Raw genomic sequence first — 26,375 nt, 5'->3', positions numbered from 1 at the left:
AGGTCCTGAGTTCGAGGCCCAGGATTGGCACACACACAACACAACTGTCCCTGTTGGAAAACACTAGGCTAAAGCCTTAAGTGGCTGGCTGGCTGGCTGGTTGTGAGCAGGTGTGTTGACCTCTGCTCCAGCTCAGCAGCTTGGCCAGTGGAGTTAACTTTGTCCCCTTTGTCTGGGATGATATTCTGTCAGCTAAACCTTTGAGATACTGAATTGAGATCACTTGCTTAGGTTGCTTTTTTTTTTTTTTGGTATCAGGGTTTGATTGCAGGGGCTGACCTACGGCCATTGGAGCCACACCTCCATCCTGGCTTTTTTCTGGCTATTTTGGAAATGGACTTTTCTGTTTCCGCTGGCCTTAAGCCATGACCCTCCTGACTAGGCATGAGCCACCAGCACCCAGTTCAAGCTAAACTTTGAAGTGGTTTTCCTTGTAATTATTTTAATTTTGTGTTCCATGTGTTTCATTTTATTTTGACAGTTTGGAATTGGGCTATCTAAGTGTTGACCTGCTAAGCATAAGATGGAGGTGTTGGGGCATGCCTGTAAACTCTCTCAGCACTTTGGAGGCTGAGGAAGAAACCCTGGATTTCTCAGATCCTGTCCACTAGGAGGCCAGTGCCTGCAGCGTGTGTGGCAGCACGGAGCCAGCCTGGAGGTGGGAAGTTATACCCGGGGGTCGCTGAGGTGTGGCTGCAGCGCGCACCGCGCCTGAGCCCGCTCTTGGGACCCACCTTCGCTCTCGCTTTGCCAGGGACCTGCCAGGCCTGGAGCCTGCCGTGTGCAGGAGGCGGCTTCTTTCTTGGGGCTTCCACGTACCGGTCCTGCCCTGGTGGAGGCTGACCCTCGAGGTTCGCACCTGGAGGGTCGGAGCTACCCAAACCGGGCTGGCCCGGGAGGCGCGTGTCCACGACCCACAGGTGTCCCACCAGCCCGGTGGCCTGTGGCCCGGAGGCGAGAGGCAGGTGCAGCTGCTCTCGGCGCAGGGAGCGAGAGGGGTGGGTCCCCAGGGGGTGTGCCAGTCCTGGGCCCACCCAGGTCAATACAGGTGCGGGCTACCGGGGTCGGCCCCGCGGCTCCCCAGGCCCGCGTCCGGGGCGTCCCAGTCCCAGCGCGCCGAGGCGGAAGTGGAGTGCTTGGGGGCGGGGCGCCAGGGCCGGGGGCGGCCCCGGGCCCCGCCCCCCGCGAGGCCCGGCCAATGACGCGGGCGACAGGCGGGGCCCGGCCCATGACGAAGGCCTGGGGCGGGGCCCGGCCGACCGTCCTCCAATCCGCCGCGCCGACGGGCTCCCCGGGGCCGTAGGCGGGGCTCTCGCCCAATGGGCGGCCGCGGAGGGGGGCGTGGCGCGGCGCGGCGCCGAGGGAGGCCGGGTGCCGCGGGTCCGGCCGCCCGCGCAGTTCCGTCGGCGGCCGAGTCCGCAGCATGGCCAGCCTGGGGCGGCCGGGCCCGGCGCCGCGCGCGGCCATGCCCGCCTGGAAGCGCGAGATCCTGGAGCGGAGGCGGGCCAAGCTGGCCGCCTTGGGCGCGGGCCCGGGGCCCGGCGCGGCGTCCGCGGGGTCGGCCGAGCGGCTGGTGCTGGCCGACAGCCTGGGCCCGCTGCGCGAGAACCCGTTCATCCGGCTGGAGTCGGAGCGGCGGCGCGGGGCGCGGCCGGCGCCGCCGCTGCTGGAGCTGTACCGCCGCGTGCCGGGGGTGCGCGCCATCCGCGCCGACGGCATCCTCATCATCGAGTCGGCGCCCGGCTTCGCGCCCGCCGCGCCGCCCGCCGCCGGCCTCCGCGCGGCCGAGGTGGTGGTGTACGAGGCGCCGCCGCCGGGCCGCGTCAGCCGCCTGCTGGAGAAGTTCGACCCGCCCGCCGCGCCGCGCCGCCGCGGGAGCCCCGAGGGCGCCCGCCCCGCGCCGCCGCCCCCGCCGCTCCCCGCCGCGCCGCCGCCGCCGCTCCCGCTCCCCGAGCCGCCCGCCGGCCCGCGCGCGCCCCTCCGCCGGCCCGCGCGCGCCGCGCCGCCCGGGCCCCCCGGCTCTCCCGCGGGCCCCGTCCCGAGCGCCGGCTCGGCCGGCTCCGGAGCGGACGCCGGGGACCGGCGCAAAGACTTCCTGCAGAAGACCGGCAGCAACTCCTTCACCGTCCACCCCCGGGGCTTGCCCCGCGGCCCGGGCCGCCCGCTCCTCAACGGGCCCGCGGCCCCCGAGCCCCACGCCGGCCCTGCCAACGGCCTGGCGCACTCTCAGCCCGCGCCGGGCGAGTGGAAGCCAAAGGCGGTGTCGGGGGAGCCTCCCCTCCCCCCGCCCCCCAGCCCCGGGACCCCGAGTGCCACTCCAGCCGCGTCCCCTTCGGTCCCGGCGCCCAGCCCCGTCAGTGCCACTCCCAGCCAGCGCCAGTGGGTCTCCGCTGCCACCAGCGCCAACGACTCCTTCGAGATTAGGCTGGCCCCCAAGCCGGACCTGGAGACGATCCCGCCGGGGGACGTCCAGGCTCGGGCCCTGGCCAGCCTCCGAGTGAACTCCCGGAACTCCTTCCTATTCATCCCCAAGCGCAGGGCCGCCGGGAACCCTCCCCCCGGGGGCAGGCAGACTGCCGAGCTGCCAAAGGGAGAGGTGGGCCGGGCCTCTCAGCGCCAGAAGCTCGGAGACCAGCTGGCGTCCGGAGTGGATGGTGCACCTGCCCCTGAGAGAGGCCTCTCGGTAGTCCAGGGGCCGTGGACCGTCAGGGAAGGGGGCTGCCCCAAGCCGGCTATTGCCCTCACAGATGGGGCTGTCGAACGGCAGAGGCCATCCTCTCCTCCCCTCCTTCTGCCGGCCACCTGTGAAACAGAGCCTGGGGAGGGCTTGGGGGTTTCTAGCTTGGCCAAGTATAGCCGGGAATCTGGGAGGCCAGGACTGCCGGTCACATTCATTGATGAGGTGGACTCGGAGGAGGAGGAGGTCCCCCCTCAAGAAGCCAAACTGCCCTGCTCAGGTCTAACTCCCCAGCACCACCTCCACCCCACTAGGCCTGGGCACCCTTCAGAATTCCAGCACCGAGGCAACAACACATTCACAGTGGTGCCCAAGAGGAAGCCCGGGACCTTTCAAGAACCACATTTCAGCCAAGCCAATGGCGAGTCCCAGCCAAGGGAGGCTGAGGCAGAGGAGGCTGCTGGCCTCCTGGGATCCCATGCTGCTCTGGAGAGCACCCTGAAGAAGCGCTATCCTACAGTGCATGAGATCGAGGTGATTGGTGGCTACCTGGCCCTGCAGAAGTCTTGTCTCACCAAGGCTGGCTCCTCAAGAAAGAAGGTCAGTGGAGGGGTGGGGGGGGGGGCAGAGCTAGCAACCGGGAGCCAGCTAGGAGGGGAGGCTTCCTAAAGGCGAACCAGGTCCAGGAAGGAGCCTGTCCAGTCCTGATGGACCAGGGCACAGCTGACCTGCAGTGCACCGAGGAAGCCTGGAGGGGAGCGCTGCCTGGGAAGTTCAGAGCTTCCTGCCAGTTCTTAGGGCTCCATTAGGAGTCAGCTGGGTAAACCTGGCCTATGGCTGGACGGTCCGTCCACCTGTGACAACCAACCGGGGTCTGTTGGCTGGGCCCCGGCCCTGGCTTTGAAAGGTAGCCTGGTTCTGTGGAGTTCTGTCCTGTGAAGGTGACCAGAGCCAGAAACTAAGGGAGAGGACAGGCAGTAGGAAGCCAGTGATATCCACTGGGTCTTTACCCAGAGACCAGCCTGGGAGCACAACCTGGGAGCTCTCCAGAAGGCACTTGGCCTGGAGCTTGTCAAACCCTGGATGTGTGTAAGCACGGACCGGGCACTCAGGCTGTATGCCAGTCCTGGTCAGGAGGACCCTTAGGGAGAGAGAACCAAGTATGACCGTTCTGGAGGCTCGTAGCTGGCCAACCAGGTGAGCTTTACTTCCAGGCCAGCTCTGACCAGTAGCCTGGAACCCTCTAGGTACAAGGAAAGCGTTCTTCAGATTCTTCCTGGTTATTCCAGGGTTTCAGTTTGTCCCCTGGGGCAAATTCCAAGGCCAGCCCTGCGTGACTCCCTGTCAGCTGGTACAAGGCAGGTGCACCTTTCTCTGGTACTGAGATGGCGCCTGGGGTTCCATTCCAGAGTCCAGCAGGTGTCGGCTCCCGGAGTCACTGTTCCCCAGTTTCCTGGGGCAACAGAGTGGTGATTGTGCCTTGTGGCCTCTTGTAACCAGTTGTGTCATTTTCTTTGTTTTGTGTGTCTCTCTTTCCTTCTCTCCCTCTCCCCCTCCTTCCCCATACTGCTAAGCAAACTAAGCAAGCATAGTCCCTGGAGATTCCTGACCGGGGAGCGTCTTCTCCCTGCCCCATCTCCTCTCCTAGGTCCAGGTCAGCAACCCTCCTGCTGACCCAGTCTGCCAGGTCAACCATCGCAGAGTGCACGGGGGGTGGGGGGGGCAGGAGGGGGCTCCTGTGGGGAAGCGTGAGGCTCTAGCATCCTTTTGGTGGGCATGGTCGTGGCTCTCCCCTGCCACCATGCTCTTTATCCCAAGCCTTTGACATTGACGCCAGCACAGCCCTACCTTCAGCTCCTCTTGTCTCCTCCTGCCCCTGCTTTTTGAATCTGATCTTGACTGCTCTGTGAGGTGAACCCTCCTATGCTGGTCCTGGAAGTGATGTCATGATCATGTCCCTCGTGTAGGAGAGTTACGATAGCATCTTTGGTGTAGGTGAGGAAACTGAGGTGCGGGAGGCTGGTGGGGCAGGAGCTGAGTTGAAGTTCCTGGTCCTAGAGCCCTTGTCCTAACCTCAGGTCTCTTGCACCACAGCACGGCTTTCTCCTAGCTGTTTCTGTGCTTGAGGGCTTCTGCAGAGGGCCTGGCCATGCTTTCCTGAGCCTGGGGGTTAGTCGTGGCTGGGTTGGGGTAGGAATCAGGAGCTGAAGAGGTCATGGGAGGCGGGGGGGAGGGGGGGAGACCGAGCAGCAGGCCTGGCCCTCAGCCTTTTCCTGCCTGTGGTCTCCGTGCCAGCTTGAGGGAGTTGGGGGTCCAGATGGACAATGCCTGTCATGGCCAAGAGGTCTAGGCAGGACCTTCCTTGTAGCAGTACCATATACTGGTGTACCAGCTGCCTTGCCTGACAAGAGCCGGTGCTTGAGAGGGAAGGACAGAACGAGAGGCTGCTTGGGCTTTCCAGAACAGCAGAGGGTGGGTGAGGACCTCAGGCACTTGACACTTTTCCTGACATCCCTCCTTCCCGCAGCCCTGGGACCTAGTACTCCAGCAAGGAGAAGGGACCCTCCCAAAGCACTCCAATGGCTATTCCTGCAGCCCTAGCTTTGGTTCCAAAGGCTGTGCTCTAGCCGGTGTTGGTCAGGGTACTCCCTTCTTCGCCCTGAGGAGGTAGGTGGAGTGGGATACAGAGCCAGGGGACCTAGAGGTAGGCTGCTTGCTTGATCCCCCAGGCTGGGTGACCTCAGGGCAGGGGTGAGAGAGGGTACAAGGGAGGGGCACCTCTTCTGTGGGCCACCTAGCAGCTGATGGAGTGGGGGTGGGGAGCCTGCCCTGGTCTGGCAGCTTCTCAAGATGTTGTCATGCCCTCATCTAGCCTCAGGGGCTACGTTGCTGTCTGAACAGTGAGGGTTGCCTCTGCGCCGGCCAGTGCCCCAGAAACGTTCCCCTTGAGGTTATCTGTTGGCAGCATGGACAGATGGCCTGTCCCTCCCCGCACGGTTTCAAGCTGAGTGCTGTTGGGTGTGCCAGCCCTGCCCTGCCCACTGCTTTCCTGGCAGATGGCCGTGTCCTTTAGCCCCTTCTCACATCGGCCTCCCTCCCTCCTTTGGGGCTCCGAAGCAGCAGCCGCTCCTCTTTGTGGAGAACCACCTGTCTTGGCTCCTACTTGTCTGGCTCCTTCTTCCTCTCCCTACTTCCTGGTCTGTGCCCCACCCCAGCATGTCAGTGTCCTCTGGGTTCAGTCATGGACACCTAGGCCTCCACCCTAACTTATGCGGCTTGGCTGTGGGTCTCTGTGTGACCTCCCTGTGTGGATCCAGGCTGCTGCTGGCCCATCTGCTCTGCCAAAGACACCGCCTCCCGCTAGTCTGGACCCCTACACGTGGCTGACACGCTTCCCGCCTCCCTTCCCCACAGGAGTCTCCTCTCACTTGTTTTCCTTTTTCTCCATCCCTCCTTCCCCCAATTCTTCAGGTAGGTGTCCTCTATGTTTTTTGGGTTTTTTTTTTTTTTTTTTTTGGAGCCTGCAATGCTAGAGATGGACTGGTCCCTGCTCTAGGCAGCTTCTCCTCTGGCACAGGGTCTTCCTTGGATGGGAACTAACTAGATTTGATTCAAGGAGACAGCAATGGACATCCCAGCTGTGCAGCCCTGGTCTAGTGTCCTCTTCTGGGACAGCTGGGGGGCATTTGGGGGATGGGAGGCAGCAGGTGTGCTTAGGAGAGTAGGGGTAGGGCCAGGTTGAACACATACCTCTAGCCAGGCAGGTTAAGCCCAGCTTCCCAGCCCTGAATCTAGGGTGGATACCCTTCAGTAACCCAAGCTGGGTGTGCATGGGCAGGACTGGTTAGGGAGAACAAAAGGGCCCTGTGGAAGCTGGAGGTTTCACCCCCACCTGCCTGCCATGCTGGGTGGTAAGGGCAAAGTCTCTCAGTCACTGGTGTACAGGCATTTTAGTTTCAGGCCCGGGCCACTCTTCCTATCCCATTTTGTTGGCCTGCAGTCTGCAGATTGTGCCCCAGCTCTGGCAGCCTGAGTCACGAGATGTCCTGTAATCTGCTGACCTGTGCTCTGAGTGGGAGGGAGGTCTGTGAGACTCACAGCACTGGCCCAGCAAGGAGACAAAGGAGGCAGGAGGCCTGGGCCCCGGCCGGGGCAGACAGGCCCGTGAACACCCCCACACACTCCCAGCCTGGCCAGGCTGTGCCAGCCTCGATGCCCACGTGTGCCCAGCCTCCCGCTTGGAGTTGGTCATGCGGACTAATGAGGGCATGCTAATCCGGCCAGGCCCCGGCAGCTGGTCCTGGTGTGTTCCCAGCCATGGGGGATGGGCCTGAAGGGCATCACGGACCCGGGGACGACCTGGAGCCCCTGTTCACTTTGGGGCTTTGGGGCGGAACCCAGCCTGTCATCCCTCTGTGCCTTAGGCTGCACCTGAGCTCTTGTCTGGGACGGCTAAGGACACCATTCCCAGGCTGGCTGGCAGTGGGGGCGGAGCCTGTGGCTTCAGGTGGCTGACCCCTTATTTGTGTCATATTGGGGTCCCTGTCTCATGGGACCACAGCTGGAGGATTGGCTGGGCGCTGAAGGCAGGACAGGCTAAGGACAGCATGCCTTCATATGACAGTAGACATCTTGCACCTTGTTTTTTTGTCTGATCTGTATCCTCATCTCTGCAGAAGGCCAGGGCGTTTGGGGTAGCTGTAGCTCTGTGTGTGAGCTAGCTCAGGCTCAGCATATCCCCAGGTCCTGGAAGGGAGGGATCATTGGAGAGGGGAGAGGCCAAGTATGGCCCTTGGTGAAGAGAGGCAGGAGACAGGAGTGTGTGTGTGTGTGTGTGTGTGTGTGTGTGTGTGTGTGTGTACACATTCCTGGGTGCTGGCTCACAGGCAAAGCCTCCTGCATCTGCTGGACCCTGTGGGTTCCCTGTGGCCATGCCAGGCTCCCCATGCGCCTCAGGGAAAGCTCAGCCCTCCTGCCAGGTCCTCACCCGTCCTAATGGGTCTAGACTGCCCTGGGACTGTCTGATGATACTAGTACTGTCTGGGCTGTCAGGGACTACTCCTGGTACTGTCTGTGGCTGTTCCTGGTGCTCTGTCTGGGCTGTCTGGGGGCGCCCTGGTACTCTTGTCTGGGGCCGCTCCTGCCTCTGGCTCCTTCCAGGGGAGAAGGAGGAACTTGAGCTGGCTGCCGGTGTCCTGTGCCCAGGAGTTTAATATTTCGACAGCAGCCCCAGCAGGGCTGCTTCCATCTGCTGTAGGCTAGTGGCTGCTCATATTCATTACTGACCTGCCGGGCCCAGAATGAGCTGGGCGGAGCAGGCATGGGGGAGTTGTGGGAGCCGTCCCCACCCAGCAAGCCTGGCCTCTGGGTTCTTGCCCCAGTGCTGGTGGCTCACTGGGAAGATGCTGAGAATGCCCACAGCCCTCTACTCCTGCCTGCCCTGCTGCCCGTGTAGCCAGTGGCCCAGACCACTGGAAAGGGGGAGAATTTGTTTGGACATAAAAGTCTAGAGCTTAGCTGGGCACCAGTGGCTCACGCCCGTAGTCCTAGCAACTCGGGAGGCTGAAATCTAAGGACTGTGGTTCAAAGCCAGCCTAAGTAGAAAACTCCCCATGAGATTACTATCTCCTATTAACTACTCAAAAACTGGAAGTAGCGCTGTGGCTCAAAGTGGTAGAGCAAAAAGAGCTCAGGGACAGCACCTGGGCCCTGTGTTCAAGCCCCAGGATCGACAAAAAAAAAAAAAAAAAAAAAAGGTAACTTCTAGAGCTTGTGTGGTGGGCAGCAGTCTGGGAGTTGGGGCCGCTGTACTTTAGGCTGTGGAACCTCTCACTCAGCCTGTTAAGTGGGTGATGGCTCCTGGTGCTGCCTCCCTACTGCTTGGCCTTTTGGTGGTGTGGTGCCAGGAAGCCAGAAACATGGCTTTAGGAACGTGGAGGGGTGGTAGGATTGTGCAGCTCCAGGTAGGAGGACTTCTTTGTCTGCTGCCAGTCTCCCAGTGACAGTGGGGCCGTTCAGCCTGTGCCTAGCTGCATGGTGGGGCCCCTGCTGACGGATGTCTCTTGCTCCCAGATGAAGATCTCCTTCAATGACAAGAGCCTGCACACAACATTTGAGTACCCTTCCGAGAGCTCCCTGGTGCAAGAGGAAGAGGCAGAGGAAGAGGAGGAGGAAGCAGAGGAGGAGGAGGAAGAAGAGGAAGGACCTGGCTCAGAGAAGCCCTTTTCTCTCTTCCTGCCCCGAGCCACGTTTGTGAGCAGTGTGGGGCCCGAGAGCCCCCAGCTCCCAGATGGCAGCTCAGGTGAATGTCCATCTGTTGTATGGGCAGCCTGGGAGGGAGGGGGTGGGGCCTGGGCTGCATGTCCATGTGCCCATGCCTATTCTACTTGGCCCACAGGCCTGTCCTGCTATACTCCAAAGCACTCCATGGCCTTCAGCAAGTGGCAGGAGCAGACACTGGTTCAGGTTCCGAGTGAGACAGAGCCTCCACTGAAGGAAGCCATGGTGAGCCAGGCGGGGCTGGGGGTGGACACTCAGTGCTAAGGGCTGTGGGGAGGGGAAGCTGCACTGAAGGAAGCCATGGTGAGCCAGGTGGGGCTGGGGGTGGACACTCAGTGCTAAGGGCTGTGGGGAGGGGAAGCTGCACTGAAGGAAGCCATGGTGAGCCAGGTGGGGCTGGGGGTGGACACTCAGTGCTAAGGGCTGTGGGGGAGGGGAAGCTGTACCTGGGCAGGCCCCACCAGTGGGTTACATTCTGTCCTTTTTCTCAGCTCACACCGGCCAGTCAGAACGACCTCTCCGACTTCCGCAGCGAGCCAGCCCTCTATTTCTGATCTCCGGCACTGCCAGGACTGCCAAGTCTGAGCCTTGGGTGGTGGCCCTGGGAGCCAGACTGTGCCCAGGAGTCCTACCCCCGTTTCGTACCCCCGTGTACCTGGCTGTGCTCCACATTCCTTCCTGTGTGTCCTCTTGGCCAGGTCTGTCTGACCCATTTAGGGTCTCCAAGGACAAGTGGGGAGGGCTGAAGTCCATCCAGTGGCCTATCTATCTGTGACCAGGTGAGGGCCTGAGCAGATCCCGCCCCCGACTGCCCTCTGTCCACTGCCAAGGCCGCCTCGAAGCCTCCTGCCGCCCTGTTCTCAACAGGCCTTTCTGGGGCAAGGAGCTGTCCTGGTTGCCTGTTTCTTGCAGGACTCGAATCCCCAGGCCCCTTGTCCCTCCTTGATGGAATTTAGCCTACCCTTTGTGATAAATGGCAGGTTTGTTTCTTGCCTCTGATGTTGGACCCAATAAACTGCATTGGATAAGGCTGCCTCTCCCTCTCCTGTGTAGCCCAGTGGGGACACGGTGGGGAGCCAGCCTGGGTGTCCTCTACCAGGGAACGTGAGGTGACCCATTTGATGTTCTTGTACCTTGAGGTCCTGCTGGTCCATGGTCTCTCTCCCACCTCCCTAAGTTGTCACTGGGAGATAGGAGCTAGGCCTGCTGTACACGGTGTTACCATGTCTGGAACTCTGTGACCTAGAGACCTAAATCCCAGATAGATGGGTGTTTCAGTTATCAAGTCTTAAGTGGCTTTACTGAGAGACCCCGAGCCTGGTAGGGACCAAGAACAGGGCAGAACGTGTGCCGCCATGAGTGGAGCTGGATGGTCTTGGGCTTTTTTTTTTTTTGCCAGTCCTGGGCCTTGGACTCAGGGCCTGAGCACTGTCCCTGGCTTCCTTTTGCCAGGCTAGCACTCTACCACTGTAGCCACAGCACCACTTCCGGCTTTTTCTGTGTATGTGGTACTGAGGAATTGAACCCAGGGCTTCATGCATGCTAGACAAACACTCTACCACTAGGCCACATTTCCAGCCCTGGAATTCTTTCTTGCTAGGCTCTTGCCTCCTGAACACAGGTATCCTCTCCTGGAGAATTCAAGAAGACATATCTGCCTGACCAGGATCAGGAGTGAGTGGGTTTGGTGTGGTTCTCTAGGAGGTCAGGTCCCACCAAGCAGCACCTGTGCAGGCTGATCGAAGTAGGCAATAACTGGTATGACGTTAAGGACAGAGGTACAGCAGGCCTGGCATCAACAGTGGTGCATCTGGCTAGAATGGGTATGGGATAATACAAAACCCCTCCAGACACCCGATGTGTTGGGCACCAGGGTGTGTCACAGCCCCTCACGTGGGTGGGGTGTGTGCTGGAATTGGAGACCAACAGCCCTGCTGGGACAGCTGAGGGTTGGGGATATTGTATATAAGTGGAAGTCCTTGCTCTGTGTTCTGACATCAGGGACTAAGCACAAGGAAAGTCACTGCAGGTCCTCTGTCCATAGCTACAGTTCTGCAGGTGCCTGGTGCCTACACTCTATAGACAAGCTAGAAGGTTATCACAGAAATGTGCAAAAACAACCTTTATTGACCACAGACTATAGGGTGGGCCCTGAGGTTTGGGTTCTGTGGTAAAGGAGGCACCCTCCCGCACTTGCCTGGCGTGGACCCCTGCTGGCTAAGAGGCGACGATGAGGGACTCCTACAGTGGCAAAACTGGAACCAGGACTTCCCTGTCCCAGGGCCTCTCTCGAGGTCCCTGGTAGAAGTGACACAGAACCCACTGTCCTCATGGCTCTTGTGAGTACAGAGGTAGTAACAACCCTCTCTACCGCCGTGGGCTGTGCCTGGGCCTTTTCTTGTCACTCAAGGCAGCTGCCCCTCTGGGCACCCAAGACAGTGAGAAGATATGTGCCACAAAGAATAACTGTGTTTTAAGACAGATATGTGTGTGTGTGGGGGTGCATATCTGGGGTACAGCAGAGACAGGGCCTAGTCCACTCAGCCTTGTCAGCTGTCCTTGCCGCCACTGCTCTTCTGGTCAGAGGCTGTGGCCTTGGTCAGATTCCCAGCTTCTCTCTTGAGGACACTGAGCAGCGTTTGAGAACTCTCCAGGATCTGGGGTCACAGAAAGGAGAGGGGTGCTGCTGTCCCACTCGTTGGAAGCAACACCTCCACCCACCCGGAACCCTGAGCTCCCATGGCATGGGAGAATCGATTATCCACTCTGCAGCCAGCCGGCCACGGGGCGGCCAGGGCCTTCTTTCTCCCTCCAGCATCTGTCCCACACCTCTTCCCACCACAGAAAACCTGGCTGGATGAGCACCGGCCTACCTCGTGCGCTCTGCACTGAGCAGAATGAACTGCAATAACGGAGGGCCCAGGACACAGTGGGCCCCACGGAGCCCCGGTCCCTCCTATAGCGGTTTCGGCTCTACAGTGGGCCTGAGCGCTTCCCCAGTGCTGGGTGCCGGGGAGGCCTATGCAGCTCACAGCCGGGAGCCCCACCTTGAGGTAGGCGGCCTCCGTCTCCTCGATGGTCCGGTCAAACTCGTTGCGGGAAGCGATCTTGCGCGCCAAGTTCTCGTTGACGCGGGCCAACTTCTCGGTCAGCTGCCTCACCTCGTTCTGCAAGCGCTGCTTCTCGTCCTCCTCCTGCTGGATCTGCCGGCACAGCTCATCCCGCTTCTGACACAGCTCCTCGATGCCTAAGGCGGGCGGGGAGACGGGGCTGGGGGCCGGGGCGCAGGACCCCGGGGTGGCGAGGCGGAGGCCCCGGCGCCCGGCTCGCGCAGGCGCACCGCGCGGCCCCGGGGGCGGGCGGGGCCCCCCGCCCCCAGCCCCTCCGCACCCCGCCGCTTACACTTGACCAGCTCGTTGTTGTAGTTCTGCAGCGCCGCGCCCTGCTGGGTCATGGCCGACGCCGCGCTCCCCGTTCCAACCGCCGCCCGCGGAGCCCCCCGGACGCATGCGCCTGGCCCGCGCCCGCGTCTCCCCGAGTGGCGTCATCGCCCCGCGCCTCTGGCGTGCGTCGTGACAGCGCGCCACGCTCGGCCCTGCGTCACTGCCGCGCGCTGCGCGGCGCCGAGACGCGCTGGGCGGGCCCGGGGGCTGTGGGTGCAGATGGAGGCCGACGTGGCGGCTGCGGCCGGGGTCGCCGACTCCGTGCCTGGACAGGAGCTCTTGGTGGCCTGGAATACCGTGAGCACCGGACTGGTGCCGCCGGCTGTGCTGGGGCTGGTGAGGCCTGAGGAAGGCGGGGCGGGGCGGGACGATGCGGGGGGGGGGGCTTCCCAGGGCCTTGCGCGCCTTAGGGCGTCCACCCGCGGCTCGTGCCGCCTCCCCCTCCTCCCCGCTGGGTTCAGATCCCCTAGCCGCCCTCTCGCAGCGCCGGCCACTGCGGGCGCGGCTGGCTTTCCTCAGCTTCCCCGGGGTTCTAGAATGCCCCTCCCTTCGGCCGCGCCCACCCCTGCGTCTACACCGTGAGGTTTTCCCGCACTCCAGGCATCCTCCCGGACCTGCGGTGCGGTCCCGCCCAAGGAGGAAGAGCTCCGTGCGGCCGTGGAAGTCCTGAGGGGCCACGGTCTGCACTCAGTCCTGGAGGAGTGGTTCGTGGAAGTGCTGCAGAACGACTTGCAGGCCAACATCTCCCCCGAGTTCTGGAATGCCATCTCCCAGCGGGAGAACGCGGTCGACGAGCCCCAGTGCCTTCTGCTGCTCCTCGACGTGTTTGGTCTGCTAGAGAGCCGCCTGGATCCCTACCTGCGTAGCCTAGAGCTCCTGGAAAAATGGACTCGCCTGGGCTTGCTAATGGGCACTGGCGCTCAAGGGCTTCGGGAAAAGGTCCACACCATGTTGCGGGGAGTCTTATTCTTTTCCACACCCAGGACCTTCCAGGAGATGGTCCAGCGCCTCTATGGGCGCTTCCTGCGGGTCTACATGCAGAGTAAGAGAAAAGGTGAAGGAGGCACAGACCCAGAACTAGAGGGGGATTTGGACAGCAGGTATGCCCGCCGCCGCTACTACCGACTCCTGCAAAGCCCTCTGTGTGCAGGATGTGGCAGTGACAAGCAGCAGTGCTGGTGCCGCCAGGCACTGGAGCAGTTCCACCAGCTCAGCCAGGTCCTGTAAGTACTGCCAACCTGTGACCATGCCCCTGTTCCTCCTCATGACTTTCCTGCTCCCCTGGGTCTGGCTGGCCTCTGAGAGAACAGGTGAACTGACTGATGTCTCTTCTAGCTCTCCTGACAGCCAGGGACATGACCATAGGTATCCCTGTATAGCAGGTTCACACCCAAACCTAGGCATCTTCTGTTACTCCCCAGGGCTTTTCAGCTTTTCACTTGCTAAGAAACTACCGATCTATTGTCTGAATTAGATTTCTTTTGATTCCAAACTTCCTGTGCTCTCTAGAATTCTAATTTTCTTTTTAGGTCCTGAAAGTCATACTTAAATTTTTTAAAGTTTATTTTCGTTTATTGTGTGTTATAAAGGTGATATACAGAAGGGTTACGGTTACATAAGTCAGATAAAGAGCACATTTCTTAAGCCAAGCGCCAGTGGCTCACACCTGTAATCCTAGCTACTCAGGAAGCTGAGATCTGAGGATCGAGGTTCAAAGGCAGTCTGGGCAGGAAAATCTGTGATACTCTTACCTCCAATTAACCACCAGAAAACCAGACGTGGCACTGTGGCTCAAATGGTAGAGTGCTAGCCTTGAGCTAAAAAGCTCAGGGACAGCACCCAGCCCCAGAATTCAAGCCCCAGGACTGACAAAAAAAGAAACAAAAAAAGTACATTTCTTTTTGGACGTCACTTTTTTTTTTTTTTTTTTTTTTTGCAACTCCTGGGGCTTGAACTGTGGGCCTGGGCTCTGTCCCTGAACTTCTTTTACTCAAGGCTAGCTAGCGCTCTGCCACTTGAGACCCAGTGTCACTTTGTGCTTTTTCCCTGGAGTTTTTTTTTTTGTTTTGAGATAAGAGCCTCATGGACTTTCCTGCCCTGGCTGGCTTCCAACCCAGATCCTCAGATCTCATCCTCTTGAGTAGCTAGGATTACAGGTATGAGCCACCAGTGCCTGGGTTTGACTTTTTTTTGTCAGTCATGGAGCTTGAACTCTGGGCCTGGCTGTCCCCTGAGCTCTTCAGCTCAAGGCTAGAGCTCTACCACTGGAGCCACACCACTACTTCTGGTTTTCTGGTGGTTAATTGGAGATGAGAGTCCCACAGTCTCTCCTGCCCAGGCTGGCTGAACCATGATCCTCAGATCTCAGCTTCCTGAGTAGCTAGGATTACAGGCAAGAGCTACCAGCACCCAGGTTGAATATGTTTTTATAGACTCTTAAAAGTCCATAGAGATGGGCTGGGGATATGGCCTAGTGGCAAGAGTGCCTGCCTCGGATACACGAGGCCCTAGGTTCGATTCCCCAGCACCACATATACAGAAAACCGCCAGAAGCGGTGCTGTGGCTCAAGCGGCAGAGTGCTAGCCTTGAGCGAGAAGAAGCCAGGGACAGTGCTCAGGCCCTGAGTCCAAGGCCCAGGACTGGCAAAAAAAAAAAAAGTCCATAGAGGATTTTGTTTTGTTTTGTTTTTGCCAGTCTCGGAGCTTGAACTCAGGGCCTGGGCACTGTCTTTGAGGCTAGCGTTGTACCACTTGAGCTACAGCGCTACTTCTGGCTTTTTTTCTGTTTCTGTGATACTGAGGAATCGAACCCAGCGTTTCATGCATGTTTGGCAAGCACTCTACCACTAAGCCACATTCCCAGCATTTTTTTTTTTTTTCTCAAGTCTAGCACTCTACCACTTTAGCCACAGCGCCACTTCTGGCTGTTTCCTGTATAGGTGGTGCTGAGGATTTGAACCCAGAGCTTCATGTATATGAGGCAAGCACTCTACCACTAGGCCACATTCCCAGCCCTCCCTTTTTTTGTGTGTGTGTTTCAGAACTAGAACTTGAACTCAAGGCTTGAAAGCTGTCCCTTGGCCTTTTCACTCAAATCTGGCACTCTCTTTGGCCACAGCTCCGCTTGGGGCTTTTTGGTGATTAATTGTAGAAATGAATCTCACAGACTTCCTTTCCAGTGCTCTTGTCCTTCTAGCAGCTTTGCCCTATGACCCTTGGTACATTTGCCCACCCCAGGAGGGCTGGGGGAGGTATGCACTAAGCCGTTGGTATGTGGAGTGTGTGTACTGTACCTGCTCTGTAAGCAGGACCGTGCTGGGGGAGGGGCAAGTGGGGGTGGGGAGCCGGGACTCAGGCGTACGCTCTGCAATGCAGGACTGTGTGGGTGAGGGACAGATGTGTGCTACAGGTGCTTCATGGACAGGACTCTCCTCTAGGCACAGGCTGAGTTTGCTGGAGCGGGTCAGTGCTGAGGCGGTGACCACCACCCTGCATCAGGTGACCCGAGAGAGGATGGAAGATCGCTGCCGCGGCGAGTACGAACGTTCCTTTCTGCGGGAGTTCCATAAGGTGAGGATCCCCTCCCTGCGACATCTCCTGGTGGTGGCAGAAATGTGCTTTTGGTAGACCTGATTCCTCCTACTAGAAGCAGCTAGAATGGGAAGGCCTGGATGGGCCAGAATTGGGTGGTGGGGTTGCCTTGGTGTTAGGTAAGGCAAGCCCTGAACCCCAGTGACTGGGAGGAGTCTGTACAAAGTCCTGTGGCAAAGGCCAGAGTCCCGGGGGTGCTTACTCAGGCTGGAGTGGCAAAACCGGGCTCTCTGGAGGGCTCAGCGGACAGACCCCTCCTCTTCGCTGTCCTGAGTGTGGGTTCACTTGGCTGTTTGCTTATGTACTGGCCTTCAAGCCGCCTCAATCTCTGCATGGAGCCTGGGGCCGTTGGGCTGTGATTTGTTTCTGTCCCCAGCATTGAGGAGCTGTGGCTATGTACACTGCTCGTTTTACTCCTGGCCCCCCACTGCTTCCGGGTATCTGTCTGCAGTGAGTGCAGGTTAGCAGTGGTGTAGGCCAGATGTCAGCCGTCCAAGGAGGCTCCCTGTGTGTGCTCTGGGTAGTGGTATGGGCAAGGGGAACTGTTACGAGTGATCTCAGTGGTTAGGACAACTGTGGATCTGTGTGGCATTGTATCCTCCTGTACTCAGACGTGATTTCATTGTTGCTTGGTTTGCACAGAGGCGGGACTTTGGCAGTCATATCTGTGGTTCTAAGGGCAGGTTTGTAATACACAGGACACACGTGCCGGCCTCTTACACTAACTAGTGTTGCCTGCCAGAGCATGCTAACGTGCCTAGGAGGATGAACACTTCTGGGGTGTCGGAGTGGGTACCCATTTGGGACCCCATTTTTGAAAGATTTTGATGTGCTTCTGGCCCCAGATGTAGGAGCCCTCGGGGCTCACTGGGTAGGTAGCCGTGACCGTGGGGCACACCCCGTGCCTCACATAGCAGCATCTCCCACAGTGGATCGAGAGGGTGGTCGGCTGGCTTGGCAAGGTGTTCCTGCATGACAGCCCCACCCGGCCAGCATCACCAGAAGCTGGAAACACTCTACGCCGCTGGCGCTGTCACGTGCAGAGGTTTTTCTATCGGATCTACGCCAGCCTGCGCATTGAGGAGCTCTTCAGCATCATCCGAGGTTGGTCCTGCTTGCTTTTCCTGCATTGCCCACCATCTGCTGGTGGCTTTGCTAGTGCCCTTCATGCCTACAGGCTTTCCTTTGCTGCGTTTACCTTCACCTCCTGCAAGGTGGTGAGTTGACCAGAACTGGATCTTTTTTTTTTTTTTTTTTTTTTTTTTTGCCAGTCCTGGGGCTAGGACTCAGGGCCTGAGCACTGTCCCTGGCTTCTTTTTGCTCAAGGCTAGCACTCTGCCACTTGAGTCACAGCACCACTTCTGGCCATTTTCTGTATATGTGGTGTTGGGGAATCGAACCCAGGGCTTCAGGTATACGAGGCAAGCACTCTTTGCCACTAGGCAACCCCCAGAACTGGATCTTGTTCACTGTAGCCCTGGGTCTGATTCAGGACAGAGCTGCCTGCCAGGCCAGTGCTTCTGGCTGTCCAACTTTCTGTCCCTCAGACTGGGTTCCTGCTTACTAGTTCCTGGACATAACTCTCTACCCTTTGGTGTTACATTCAAATGTGTGAGCGTGACAAAGCATCAAAAATAAGGTCCAAAGCTGTGCGTTGGTGGCTCACACCTGTAATCCTAGCCACTTGTGTGGCTGAGATCTGAGGATCATGGTTCAAAGCCAGCCAGGCACAAAAGTCCATGAGACTCTTATCTCCAACAAACCACCATAAAGCCAAAAGTGGAGCTGTGGCTTCAGTGGTGGAGTGCTAGCCTTGAGTGAAAAAGCTCAGAGACAGTGCCCGGGCTCTGAGTTCAAGCCCCAGTCCTGGCACATGCACACACAAAGGTGTCCAGCTCCCGGGCCCTGAGTTCAAGCCCTAGTCCTGGCACACACACACACACAGGTGTCCAGCTCCCCGGCCCTGAGTTCAAGCCCCAGTCCTGGCACACGCGCACACACATGTGTCCAGCGCCTGCCAGGTAGCTCTCACACTAGGTCATTGTGCCCTTTCACATACTATTGCCATTCTTTACTGGCTTGTGCACACATGTCTCTCTGAGGAATGGCACTCTTCCTGCAGACTTCCCAGACTCAAGGCCGGCCATTGAGGACCTCAAATACTGCCTGGAGAGAACTGACCAGAGACAGCAGCTGCTTGTGTCCCTCAAAGCTGCCCTGGAGACTCGGCTCCTCCATCCCGGTACCATGTGTGGCCACTGTAGGCTGGCCACTTTGCCCTCCAAGCTCTGGAGTTAGAGGCAGCTGAGAAAGGGGTTAGGAAGCAGCCGCGTGAGGCGTCGTGAGGCCTCTTTGGAGGAAGCCAAGCTTGCCTGGCTTGGGCTGGGGTTGTATTGGTCTCAGAACAGACCTGGCAGTAGGGAGGCCTGTTCCTCGTGAAGTTCTGGAGAAAGTGCCTGTGCGTGGGTGAGGTGAGGGTGGATGGGGTTGGACTCCCTGCAGTCCTCTCTGCCTCCGGGGGATCAAGGTTGGCCAGTGTGACCATCTGTCTGCTCACCGGGCACCAGGGAAGCTGCTGTCCTGGGCGCTGTGTGACCTCTGGCTTCTCCTAGGCGTCAACACATGTGACATCATCACGCTCTACATCTCTGCCATCAAGGCTTTGCGTGTGCTGGACCCCTCCATGGTCATTCTGGAGGTGGCCTGTGAGCCCATCCGCCGCTACCTGAGGTGAGGGCAGGCTTCTAGGGGCCACTGGCCCATGGCTTTCTCGCTGCGCCAGGGCTCTGTGTCCTACCTGTAGCCAGAGGGACTCGGGCTTCTCTCCTGAGTGCATGAGGGGACAGGAGGCTTCTGCCTGAGCCAGGCTGAGGGCTTTTTCTTCCCCAGGGCCAGCCACCTGCCCTTGCATGATCTGGCTGTCGAGTTGGCCCTGGCTTTCCCGTGATGAGGCATGGGGACCACTGTGGGCTCTGTTGGGTTCTGTGTTTGGAAAGCCCTTGGTTGGCAGAGGCCCAGTATCCCTGGACCTGAGCAGAGGGAGAGGGTGAATGTCTCGTGGCTGCCCTAGACTCAGGCTCTTCGCTTCCCAGCCATGACTGGCCTGGTCTCGGAGCCTCTTTTTATCTCTGGCCCGCTGTTCCCAGAACGGTGCTCGGTCTCCTACTTTCTGAGAACCAGATGAACCTGTCTTCAGTGGGTGCCAGTTGGCACTTGGGTGGGTACTGGGAGATAGGCTCCACGGTTACCGTGCACACTGGAAGACAGTGGCACTCCATCCTGGCAGGACACGGGAGGACACGGTGCGGCAGATCGTGGCTGGGCTGACGGGGGACTCAGATGGAACTGGGGACTTGGCTGTTGAGTTGTCTAAGACTGACCCGGCCAGCCTGGAAACCGGCCAGGACAGTGAGGATGACTCGGGCGAGCCTGAGGACTGGGTTCCGGATCCTGTGGATGCAGACCCAGGTCAGCCTCCTGCTGGGCTCATCCGGGGCGTGGCGGGCTCCAGTCCCGTGTCTTGCTGGTGGTAGCTGGTGCTGCCAGGGGCAGCCAGTGCCTTGGCTTAATGGGTCAAGGTTTTCCTTAGTACCAGTCATCTTGCTGTGTTCTTGCAGTACCTAGTCACTGTAGCTGTAGGAGGGTTCCTTGTTGGCTCTGCTCCTTACAGTCTCCACCTGGTGGAAAAAGCTGGCTCAGGTGAGGCCTGTGTGTCTCACCTCCAGCTATGATGTTGTCCCAGACCTAGAGGGCTCATCAGGGTGACAGCTTCCGGCTGGTCCCCTCCTGGGCCTGGCCTCAGTCCCTAGGGTCTGTGAGGCTCAGGGTCCTCTATCCTGGCATGGATAGTGCCTCTTCAGTCTCCAGGAGCAAATCCCAAGGGCCTTCAAGCCTGGCTTTCAATTGGGGGTTAAAAGGGGTCCTTGTGAGTTAGGAGGGGTCCTAGATCAAAACAGCTGCTTCAGGATTCTCAAGGGACAGGAGGGACCCCAGATCAAAGCAGTCACTTGTGAGCCCCATGGCGTGTGTTGGATGACAGTGCCTAGCCAGGTGGGTTTTGGGGGTACTATTGTGCTTGCCAAAGTGCCCACGGTAAGCCCCTCGTGCTGTCTGTGCCAGGCAAATCGAGCTCCAAACGGCGCTCCTCAGATATCATCAGTCTGCTGGTCAGCATCTATGGCAGCAAGGACCTCTTCATCAATGAGTACCGCTCCCTGCTAGCGGACCGCCTCCTCCACCAGTTCAGCTTCAGCCCGGAACGGTGAGGTCTGGGAGCTGCTGGCTGGTCTCCAGGGGGCGCCCAGGCAACGGTGAGGTCTGGGAGCTGCTGGCTGGTCTCCAGGGGGCGCCCAGGCAACGGTGAGGTCTGGGAGCTGCTGGCTGGTCTCCAGGGGGCGCCCAGGCAACGGTGAGGTCTGGGAGCTGCTGGCTGGTCTCCAGGGGGCGCCAAGGCTGCTACCTGGGGCCTCTTGCAGCCAAGTCCTGATGCATCTGGAGGGAGGTGCCTTTTCACCTAGCGTAGTGCTGCCTGCCCTCTGCCGGCCAAGGTGGCTCTGCTGTGGCCTAGGTGGAGCGTGCTGTCTTCTCCCCAGGCTGAGGGCATCTCAGCAGAGGGTGCCAGTGGGAAGAGGCATGCACCGCTCCTTGTAAAAGCCCTTCTTTCCAGAGAGATCCGCAACGTGGAGCTGCTGAAGCTGCGCTTCGGTGAGGCACCCATGCACTTCTGTGAGGTCATGTTAAAGGTGGGCATCAGGACTCCCCACCCATGTGGCCGGCACGCCAGGCCACGGCCTTGGCTAAATGCCATCTCCTCCTCAGGACATGGCCGATTCCCGCCGCATCAATGCCAACATCCGAGAGGAAGACGAGAAGCGGCCTGTCGAGGAGCAGCCACCATTTGGGGTCTATGCTGTCATCCTGTCCAGTGAGTTCTGGCCCCCTTTTAAGGATGAGAAGCTGGAAGTTCCTGAGGACATCAGGGCCGCTCTGGAAGTTTACTGCAAGAAGTATGAGAAGCTGAAGGTATGGTCACCAGCACTTAGCAGCTCAGACTGCCGTTCAGTTAACCCTTCACACCATCCACCACTGTCATCTCAGGGTCAGTCGCCTGTCACACCATCCCCCACTGTCATCTCAGGGTCAGTCGCCTGTCACACCATCCACCACTGTCATCGTCTCAGGGTCAGTCGCCCATCAGCCATCTCTTCAGGAGGGAGTGTGGACCTGGCCCATGTTCCCGCTGCCTTTCCCTTGTGTGCGCGTGCGTTTGGGTGCATGTGCTGCACGCATGCTCCTCTTCAGCCGGTATGCACTTGGAGGGGTATCCTTGCTATGAGGTCCCCTCCTCACGCAGATCTCTGCACCCAGAGAGCCCTGTCTCCAAGCCTTTTTCCTGTGTTGCTGAGGTGCTGAGCCTTCTCCTGGGAGGGCTGGGAGGGGCTGCATCTCTGCTGTGGGCATCACTCAAGCATATTGACCTCTGACTGTGACCCTCTTCTGCCTTGGTCTCCCTGGGAGGTGCAGGCACTCGGTGAACGCCATGTGCTGTGATTGGGGTCCTGGGATGCACTGAGGTTGGACAAAGAGGGAAAGGGCCAGGCACTAGGTGCGCCAAGGGAAGGGCAATGCTGTCCTGGAGGTCAGCGGGCAGTGAGGACACAAGGCCAGAGAGCTGGGCACTGGTGGCTCACACCTGTAGACCTAGCTACTCGTAGGCTGACAGCTGAAGATGGTGGTGCAAAGCCAACCTGGGCAGGAAAGTCCATGAGACTCATCTCCATAAACTAAATGGAAGAGCGTTAGCCTTAAGGAAAAAGCAGCTTGGGGACAGTACCCAGGCCCTGAGTTCAAGTCCTAGGACTGGCACCCACACCCACAGAAAGGAAGCCTTGAGAGATGATATTGGCCCCTGTGGCACGCCCTGGCAGCATAGCAGGGTCCCATTGCTGGGGTTGTGGGAGGGGCTCGCAGCCCAGGAGTCCTCTCTCAGGTGTGCGGGCCAAACATGCCAGAGAGGAATTGGACGCCCGTCCAGGGCTTTTGGCAGAAGACAGCTATGGATGCAGTTCTGCAACTTTGCAGCCTCGAGGAAAGTAGGCAGAGGACAAGAGAGGGGAGGCATCCAGGCCCTGGACCGCAACTTCAGCAGCTCCAGCTGAGCAGGCCAGCAGCCGCCAGGGCCTGAGGCTCCAGGCGGTGAGCTGGGGGGGGGGGGGGCTGAGGCTGGGGGAGGGTGTGCCAGGTCTAAATCCGTTTTCTACTGTACACAAGAGGCCTTGTTCTACCTCCAGCCTCACCTGGGGCACACTGGCTGAGGTGGGAAGGAGGGGGCTGCTGCTACTTGACCTTGACGGCCTGGCCACCTCCTTCCTCCACCCTGGTTACATTTCTGGAAAGGCGCGGGTGTCCTGTGGTTGCCCGGTGTCCTGTCATCCGGCCTGTGTGGCCAGGCTGGTGCAGCTGGAAGGCAGTCTGTTAGGCTTGATGCCAGCCTGTGCCACAGCAGTACACCTTGGCGTGGTCCCTGAGCGCTGTGACTCCACCCCTTCCTGTCTGAGCACATCGAGGGGCCCCGTGTGCTCCATGCCCTCTTCCCTGCCCTTTCCTGGGCTCTTCTTGGGTGCCCCAGTGGTGTGGGGAACCCATTTCAGTGTTACCGAAGCCCAAATCTATCCTAAATATCAACACAAAGGTCCAAATCTCAGCATCTAAGCAAGTGTGGACGAGACTCGGGGCCCCTTTGGGGCAGGTTTTCTTGCTAGCTGTGATGCTGTGAAATCAGAGGTGTTCTGCTCCAAGACACCATGGAATAACAGGTCTAGTTAAAAACATTTAGATCCTCAAAGGAAAAAATGTGGAGGAAAGGTTCACGAGTCCTAAGCGTCTCTAGATACCGGTCAGAGGAATTAATAAGATTCGAGCCTGGCGGCAGTTCCCTCGGCTCTGTCCCCTTGTCTCTCTGGAGTGCCCCTCCCCCCACCATCAGCGTGTCCCTCATCAGCACCCGTGGCTCTACACCTGCCCTTCCTTGTGGCGTCTGTCCCTGCAGTGCTAGCATTTCTGCCGGTTCTGCTGGCTTCCCATGTATTCTCAGGTGTCCGTGCATGGGCGAGGCCCCTCCAGATCTTCCGCGGGGAAGCCTGTCTGTCCTGGTTTTACATGGCTGGACCAACAAATCATACTCATCTCTTTAGCCAGTGTGTGTCCAGCCCTACTCTGGCCATATCGTCAAGACTACCTGAGTAGGCTGAGAGCTTTCCAAATCATAGATACTGGCTTCCTTTTGCCTCACAGTTTGTTTCCCTTATTTATATTTTGCATTTTAAGAGCAGCAAGGAAAAACCAAGGTGTACCTTCCACACTGCTTGGAAAGCCCTTAGGTGTGTGTCAGGCTCCTGGCGCCTTACTTTCCATCCAGCAGGTTTCCTGCCAGCTTCCCTCCAGGTTCCAGTAGCATTCCTAGTTCCCACAGAGCACCATGTCCACGTTGCTTCTAACGTTCTCGGTGTGACTTGTCTCCCATGATGCCTGAGGCTGGCCAGGCCTGGGGACTCACACTCCTTAGCAGGCTGAGATCTGAGGATTGAAGTATGAAGCTGGCCCTGGCAGGAAAGGCTGAGAGACTCTAACTTCCAATTAACCACCAGAAAACCAGAAGTGGCACTGTGGCTCAAAGTAGTAGAGTGCTAGCTTTGAGCAAAAGAGCTCAGGGACAGCATCCAGGCCCTGAGCTCACGCCCATGACCATCAAAAAAAGAGAGATGGCAACAGCTTTCCTTCCTTTCTTTCCTTTGGCCAGTATCATTTTGTGCAACGTGTGTGCGTGTGTTCCAGTCCTGGAGTTTGAATACAGGGTCCTTGCTCCGTCCTTGAGCTTTTTTGCTGGAGGTTAGCACTCTGCCCTTTGAGCCGTACCTCTCTTTCTGGCCTCTTGGTGGTTAATTGGAGATAAGCATGGCATAGACCTTCCTGTCCCTGGCTGGCTTCAAACCACAATCGGCAGGCATGAGCCACTGGTGCCCAGCTCTGCCATTATTTTATCACCCATGTCTATACTGGTAGTCTCTCCAAGACCTTGGAGAGGGTTTGACTTTTATGCCTCTCACCCGTTTCTGGACAGTTCTGCTCCTTTCCTGCTATTAGAATCTTCATTCCTTTTGACTACTCTAATGCAGCGTCACCAACGAAGGTGGCCTAAACCAAGTCTGTTGCCTCCGTTCTGGAGGCCGTGGGATGTCCTTCCTTGTCTCCCTCCGGCAGTCTTCGTGTTCCTGGCTTGTGGCTCCATCACGGGCCTGCCCCTGGCCGCACGGCCGCCTCCCTGTGGGCCGGGGTCTCGTCCCCTTGCCTGTCCTTTTATCAGGACACTGCTTCTGTTGAGGTAAGGCCCGCCCTACTTCAGTGTGACCTCCACGGCACCTGCATCTGCTCTGGCTCCGGTGTGTCCCGTCCGGGTTCAGGGGCGCGGTGTGTCCTGTGAGGCGTCGCTGTCCCCCCGCGGGGTCCTCCGTCCTCGGCGGTGCCCTGCCGGCCTCCCTCACGCCGCGCCCCTCCGCAGGCCATGCGGACCCTCAGCTGGAAGCACACGCTGGGCCTGGTCACCATGGACGTGGAGCTGGCCGACCGCACCCTGTCCGTGGCGGTGACGCCGGTGCAGGCTGTGGTCTTGCTGTACTTTCAGGACCAAGGTGAGCCCACAGGCCCTGCGCTTACCAGACGCTGCCCTCGGCCCAGCTGAGGCAGGATTTGGGGCGGCCCTGGGCCGTTCAGGCCACGGCGCCTCCTTTCCCCGGGGGGCCCCGGGGCCCGGCGGGGAGCAGGGGGGCCCCGGCGGCTCCCCCAGGGTCCCGTCACTCCCCACAGCCAGCTGGACCCTGGAGGAGCTGAGCAAGGTGGTGAAGATGCCCGTGGGGCTGCTGCGGCGCCGGCTGTCGGTGTGGCTGCAGCAGGGCGTCCTGCGCGAGGAGCCCCCCGGCACCTTCTCCGTCATCGAGGAGGAGCGGCCTCAGGACCCCGACAACATGGTGCTCCTGGACAGCGATGACGAGAGCGACTCGGGGCTGGCCTCGCAGGCCGACCAGAAGGAGGAGGAGCTGCTGGTGGGTGGGACGGGGGTGGGGGTGGAGTGGGGGGACACAGCCGCCACAGGGCGGCCAGGAGGAGGAGGAGCTGCTGGTGGGTGGGACGGGGGTGGGGGGGGGAGTGGGGGGGACACAGCCCCCACAGGGCGGCCAGGTGGAGGAGGGGCTGCTGCTGGTGGGGGGGACGGGGTCGGGGGGGGGACACAGCCCCCACAGGGAGGCCAGGAGGAGGAGGGGCTGCTGGTGGGGGGGATGGGGGGGTCGTGGGGGGACACAGCCCCCACAGGGCGGCCAGGAGGAGGAGGAGCTGCTGGTGGGGTGGGCTGGGGGTCGGGGGGGGACACAGCCCCCACAGGGCGGCCCCGCCCACCTGACCTGCCTGCCTGCTGTTCCCAGCTCTTCTGGACGTACATCCAGGCCATGCTGACCAACCTGGAGAGCCTCTCCCTGGAGCGCATCTACAGCATGCTCCGGATGTTCGTGATGACGGGGCCCGCGCTGGCCGAGATCGACCTGCAGGAGCTCCAGGGCTACCTGCAGAAGAAGGTCCGGGATCAGCAGCTCACCTACTCGGCAGGCGTGTACCGTCTGCCCAAGAGCTGCAGCTGAGGCTCCACTGCCCACAGGGGGAGGGGCCCCCAGGGCCCCCACTAACCTGCCCAGCCTCCACCCATGCTCAGGCCTTCCCCGCCCCCCGCCCTGTCCAACATCTTGTCCTACCACCTCTGCCCTGCCCCCCACCCCCACCCTGCCCTCCCCGTCCCCACCCCCCTCCCCTGCCTGCCCCCCATTCCCACATAAACACCCCGCCCTGCCCCCCATTCCCACATAAACACCCCGCCCTGCCTCCCGCCCCCACACCCCCGCCCTGCCCCATGCCCCTGCACAGTACAGATTAAAGCAGGTCAGCTTTTCATCCTTCCATGTCTCTCTGGCTTTGTGGACGCCCAGGGGCACATCCTGGTCTTCCTTTTCCAATGGCCACTTTTCCTCAGCCCTCTAGGGCCTGTCTGGTTCCTCGGCAGCAGTGAGGCCTCCACAGGCCGGGTCGGCGGGCTCCAGACCTCTCGCAGGTGCCCTGTGAGGCCACGTCTGCCTCTTGCAGCTCTTGTAGTCTCCCCGAGCCACTTGCCAGATAACTAGGTTGACCCACTGTTTTGACTTGTTTGAACCTTTTATTTGTTCATTATTTTTGTCAGTCCTGGGACTTGGACCCAGGGCCTGGGTGCTGTCCCTGAGCTCAAGGCTAGCACTCTACTACTCGAGCCACAGCACCACTTCCAGTTTTAGGGTGGTTAATTGGAA

The 26,375-nt window shown here is 59.5% G+C and overlaps 3 protein-coding genes and 1 long non-coding RNA gene across 4 annotated transcripts; 2 read left to right on the top strand and 2 right to left on the bottom strand.

Annotated features, from left to right (window-relative positions):
* The first annotated feature begins 1,403 nt into the window (after window positions 1–1,403).
* Tprn (taperin) lies at window positions 1,404–9,984 on the top strand. Its single transcript, XM_048346591.1, has 4 exons — window positions 1,404–3,277; window positions 8,750–8,978; window positions 9,075–9,181; window positions 9,448–9,984. Exons 1-4 carry the CDS (start codon window positions 1,424–1,426, stop codon window positions 9,508–9,510), a joined length of 2,253 nt encoding a protein of 750 aa, XP_048202548.1. The 5' UTR covers window positions 1,404–1,423; the 3' UTR covers window positions 9,511–9,984.
* Window positions 4,099–17,535, bottom strand: LOC125351689. Its single transcript, XR_007210998.1, has 3 exons — window positions 17,524–17,535; window positions 4,595–4,598; window positions 4,099–4,233 (listed from the first exon to the last, which is right to left on the bottom strand). It is a non-coding gene; the product is annotated as an uncharacterized LOC125351689 (long non-coding RNA).
* Ssna1 (SS nuclear autoantigen 1) lies at window positions 11,064–12,469 on the bottom strand. The gene is made up of 3 exons (XM_048346605.1): window positions 12,359–12,469; window positions 12,004–12,203; window positions 11,064–11,613 (listed from the first exon to the last, which is right to left on the bottom strand). Exons 1-3 carry the CDS (start codon window positions 12,408–12,410, stop codon window positions 11,506–11,508), a joined length of 360 nt encoding a protein of 119 aa, XP_048202562.1. The 5' UTR covers window positions 12,411–12,469; the 3' UTR covers window positions 11,064–11,505.
* On the top strand, window positions 12,409–25,783 carry Anapc2 (anaphase promoting complex subunit 2). The gene is made up of 13 exons (XM_048346580.1): window positions 12,409–12,735; window positions 13,000–13,622; window positions 15,837–15,969; window positions 16,920–17,094; window positions 18,113–18,232; window positions 18,603–18,720; window positions 19,277–19,458; window positions 20,110–20,251; window positions 20,657–20,732; window positions 20,809–21,012; window positions 24,548–24,677; window positions 24,853–25,088; window positions 25,467–25,783. Exons 1-13 carry the CDS (start codon window positions 12,409–12,411, stop codon window positions 25,677–25,679), a joined length of 2,679 nt encoding a protein of 892 aa, XP_048202537.1. The 3' UTR covers window positions 25,680–25,783.
* The last annotated feature ends 592 nt before the right edge of the window (window positions 25,784–26,375 follow it).

Source organism: Perognathus longimembris, chromosome 1 (assembly GCF_023159225.1).
Source record: "Perognathus longimembris pacificus isolate PPM17 chromosome 1, ASM2315922v1, whole genome shotgun sequence".
NCBI classification, from domain to species: domain Eukaryota; kingdom Metazoa; phylum Chordata; class Mammalia; order Rodentia; family Heteromyidae; genus Perognathus; species Perognathus longimembris.
Note: the sequence above shows the minus strand (reverse complement) of the source record. Positions and strands in the feature narration are given on the sequence as shown.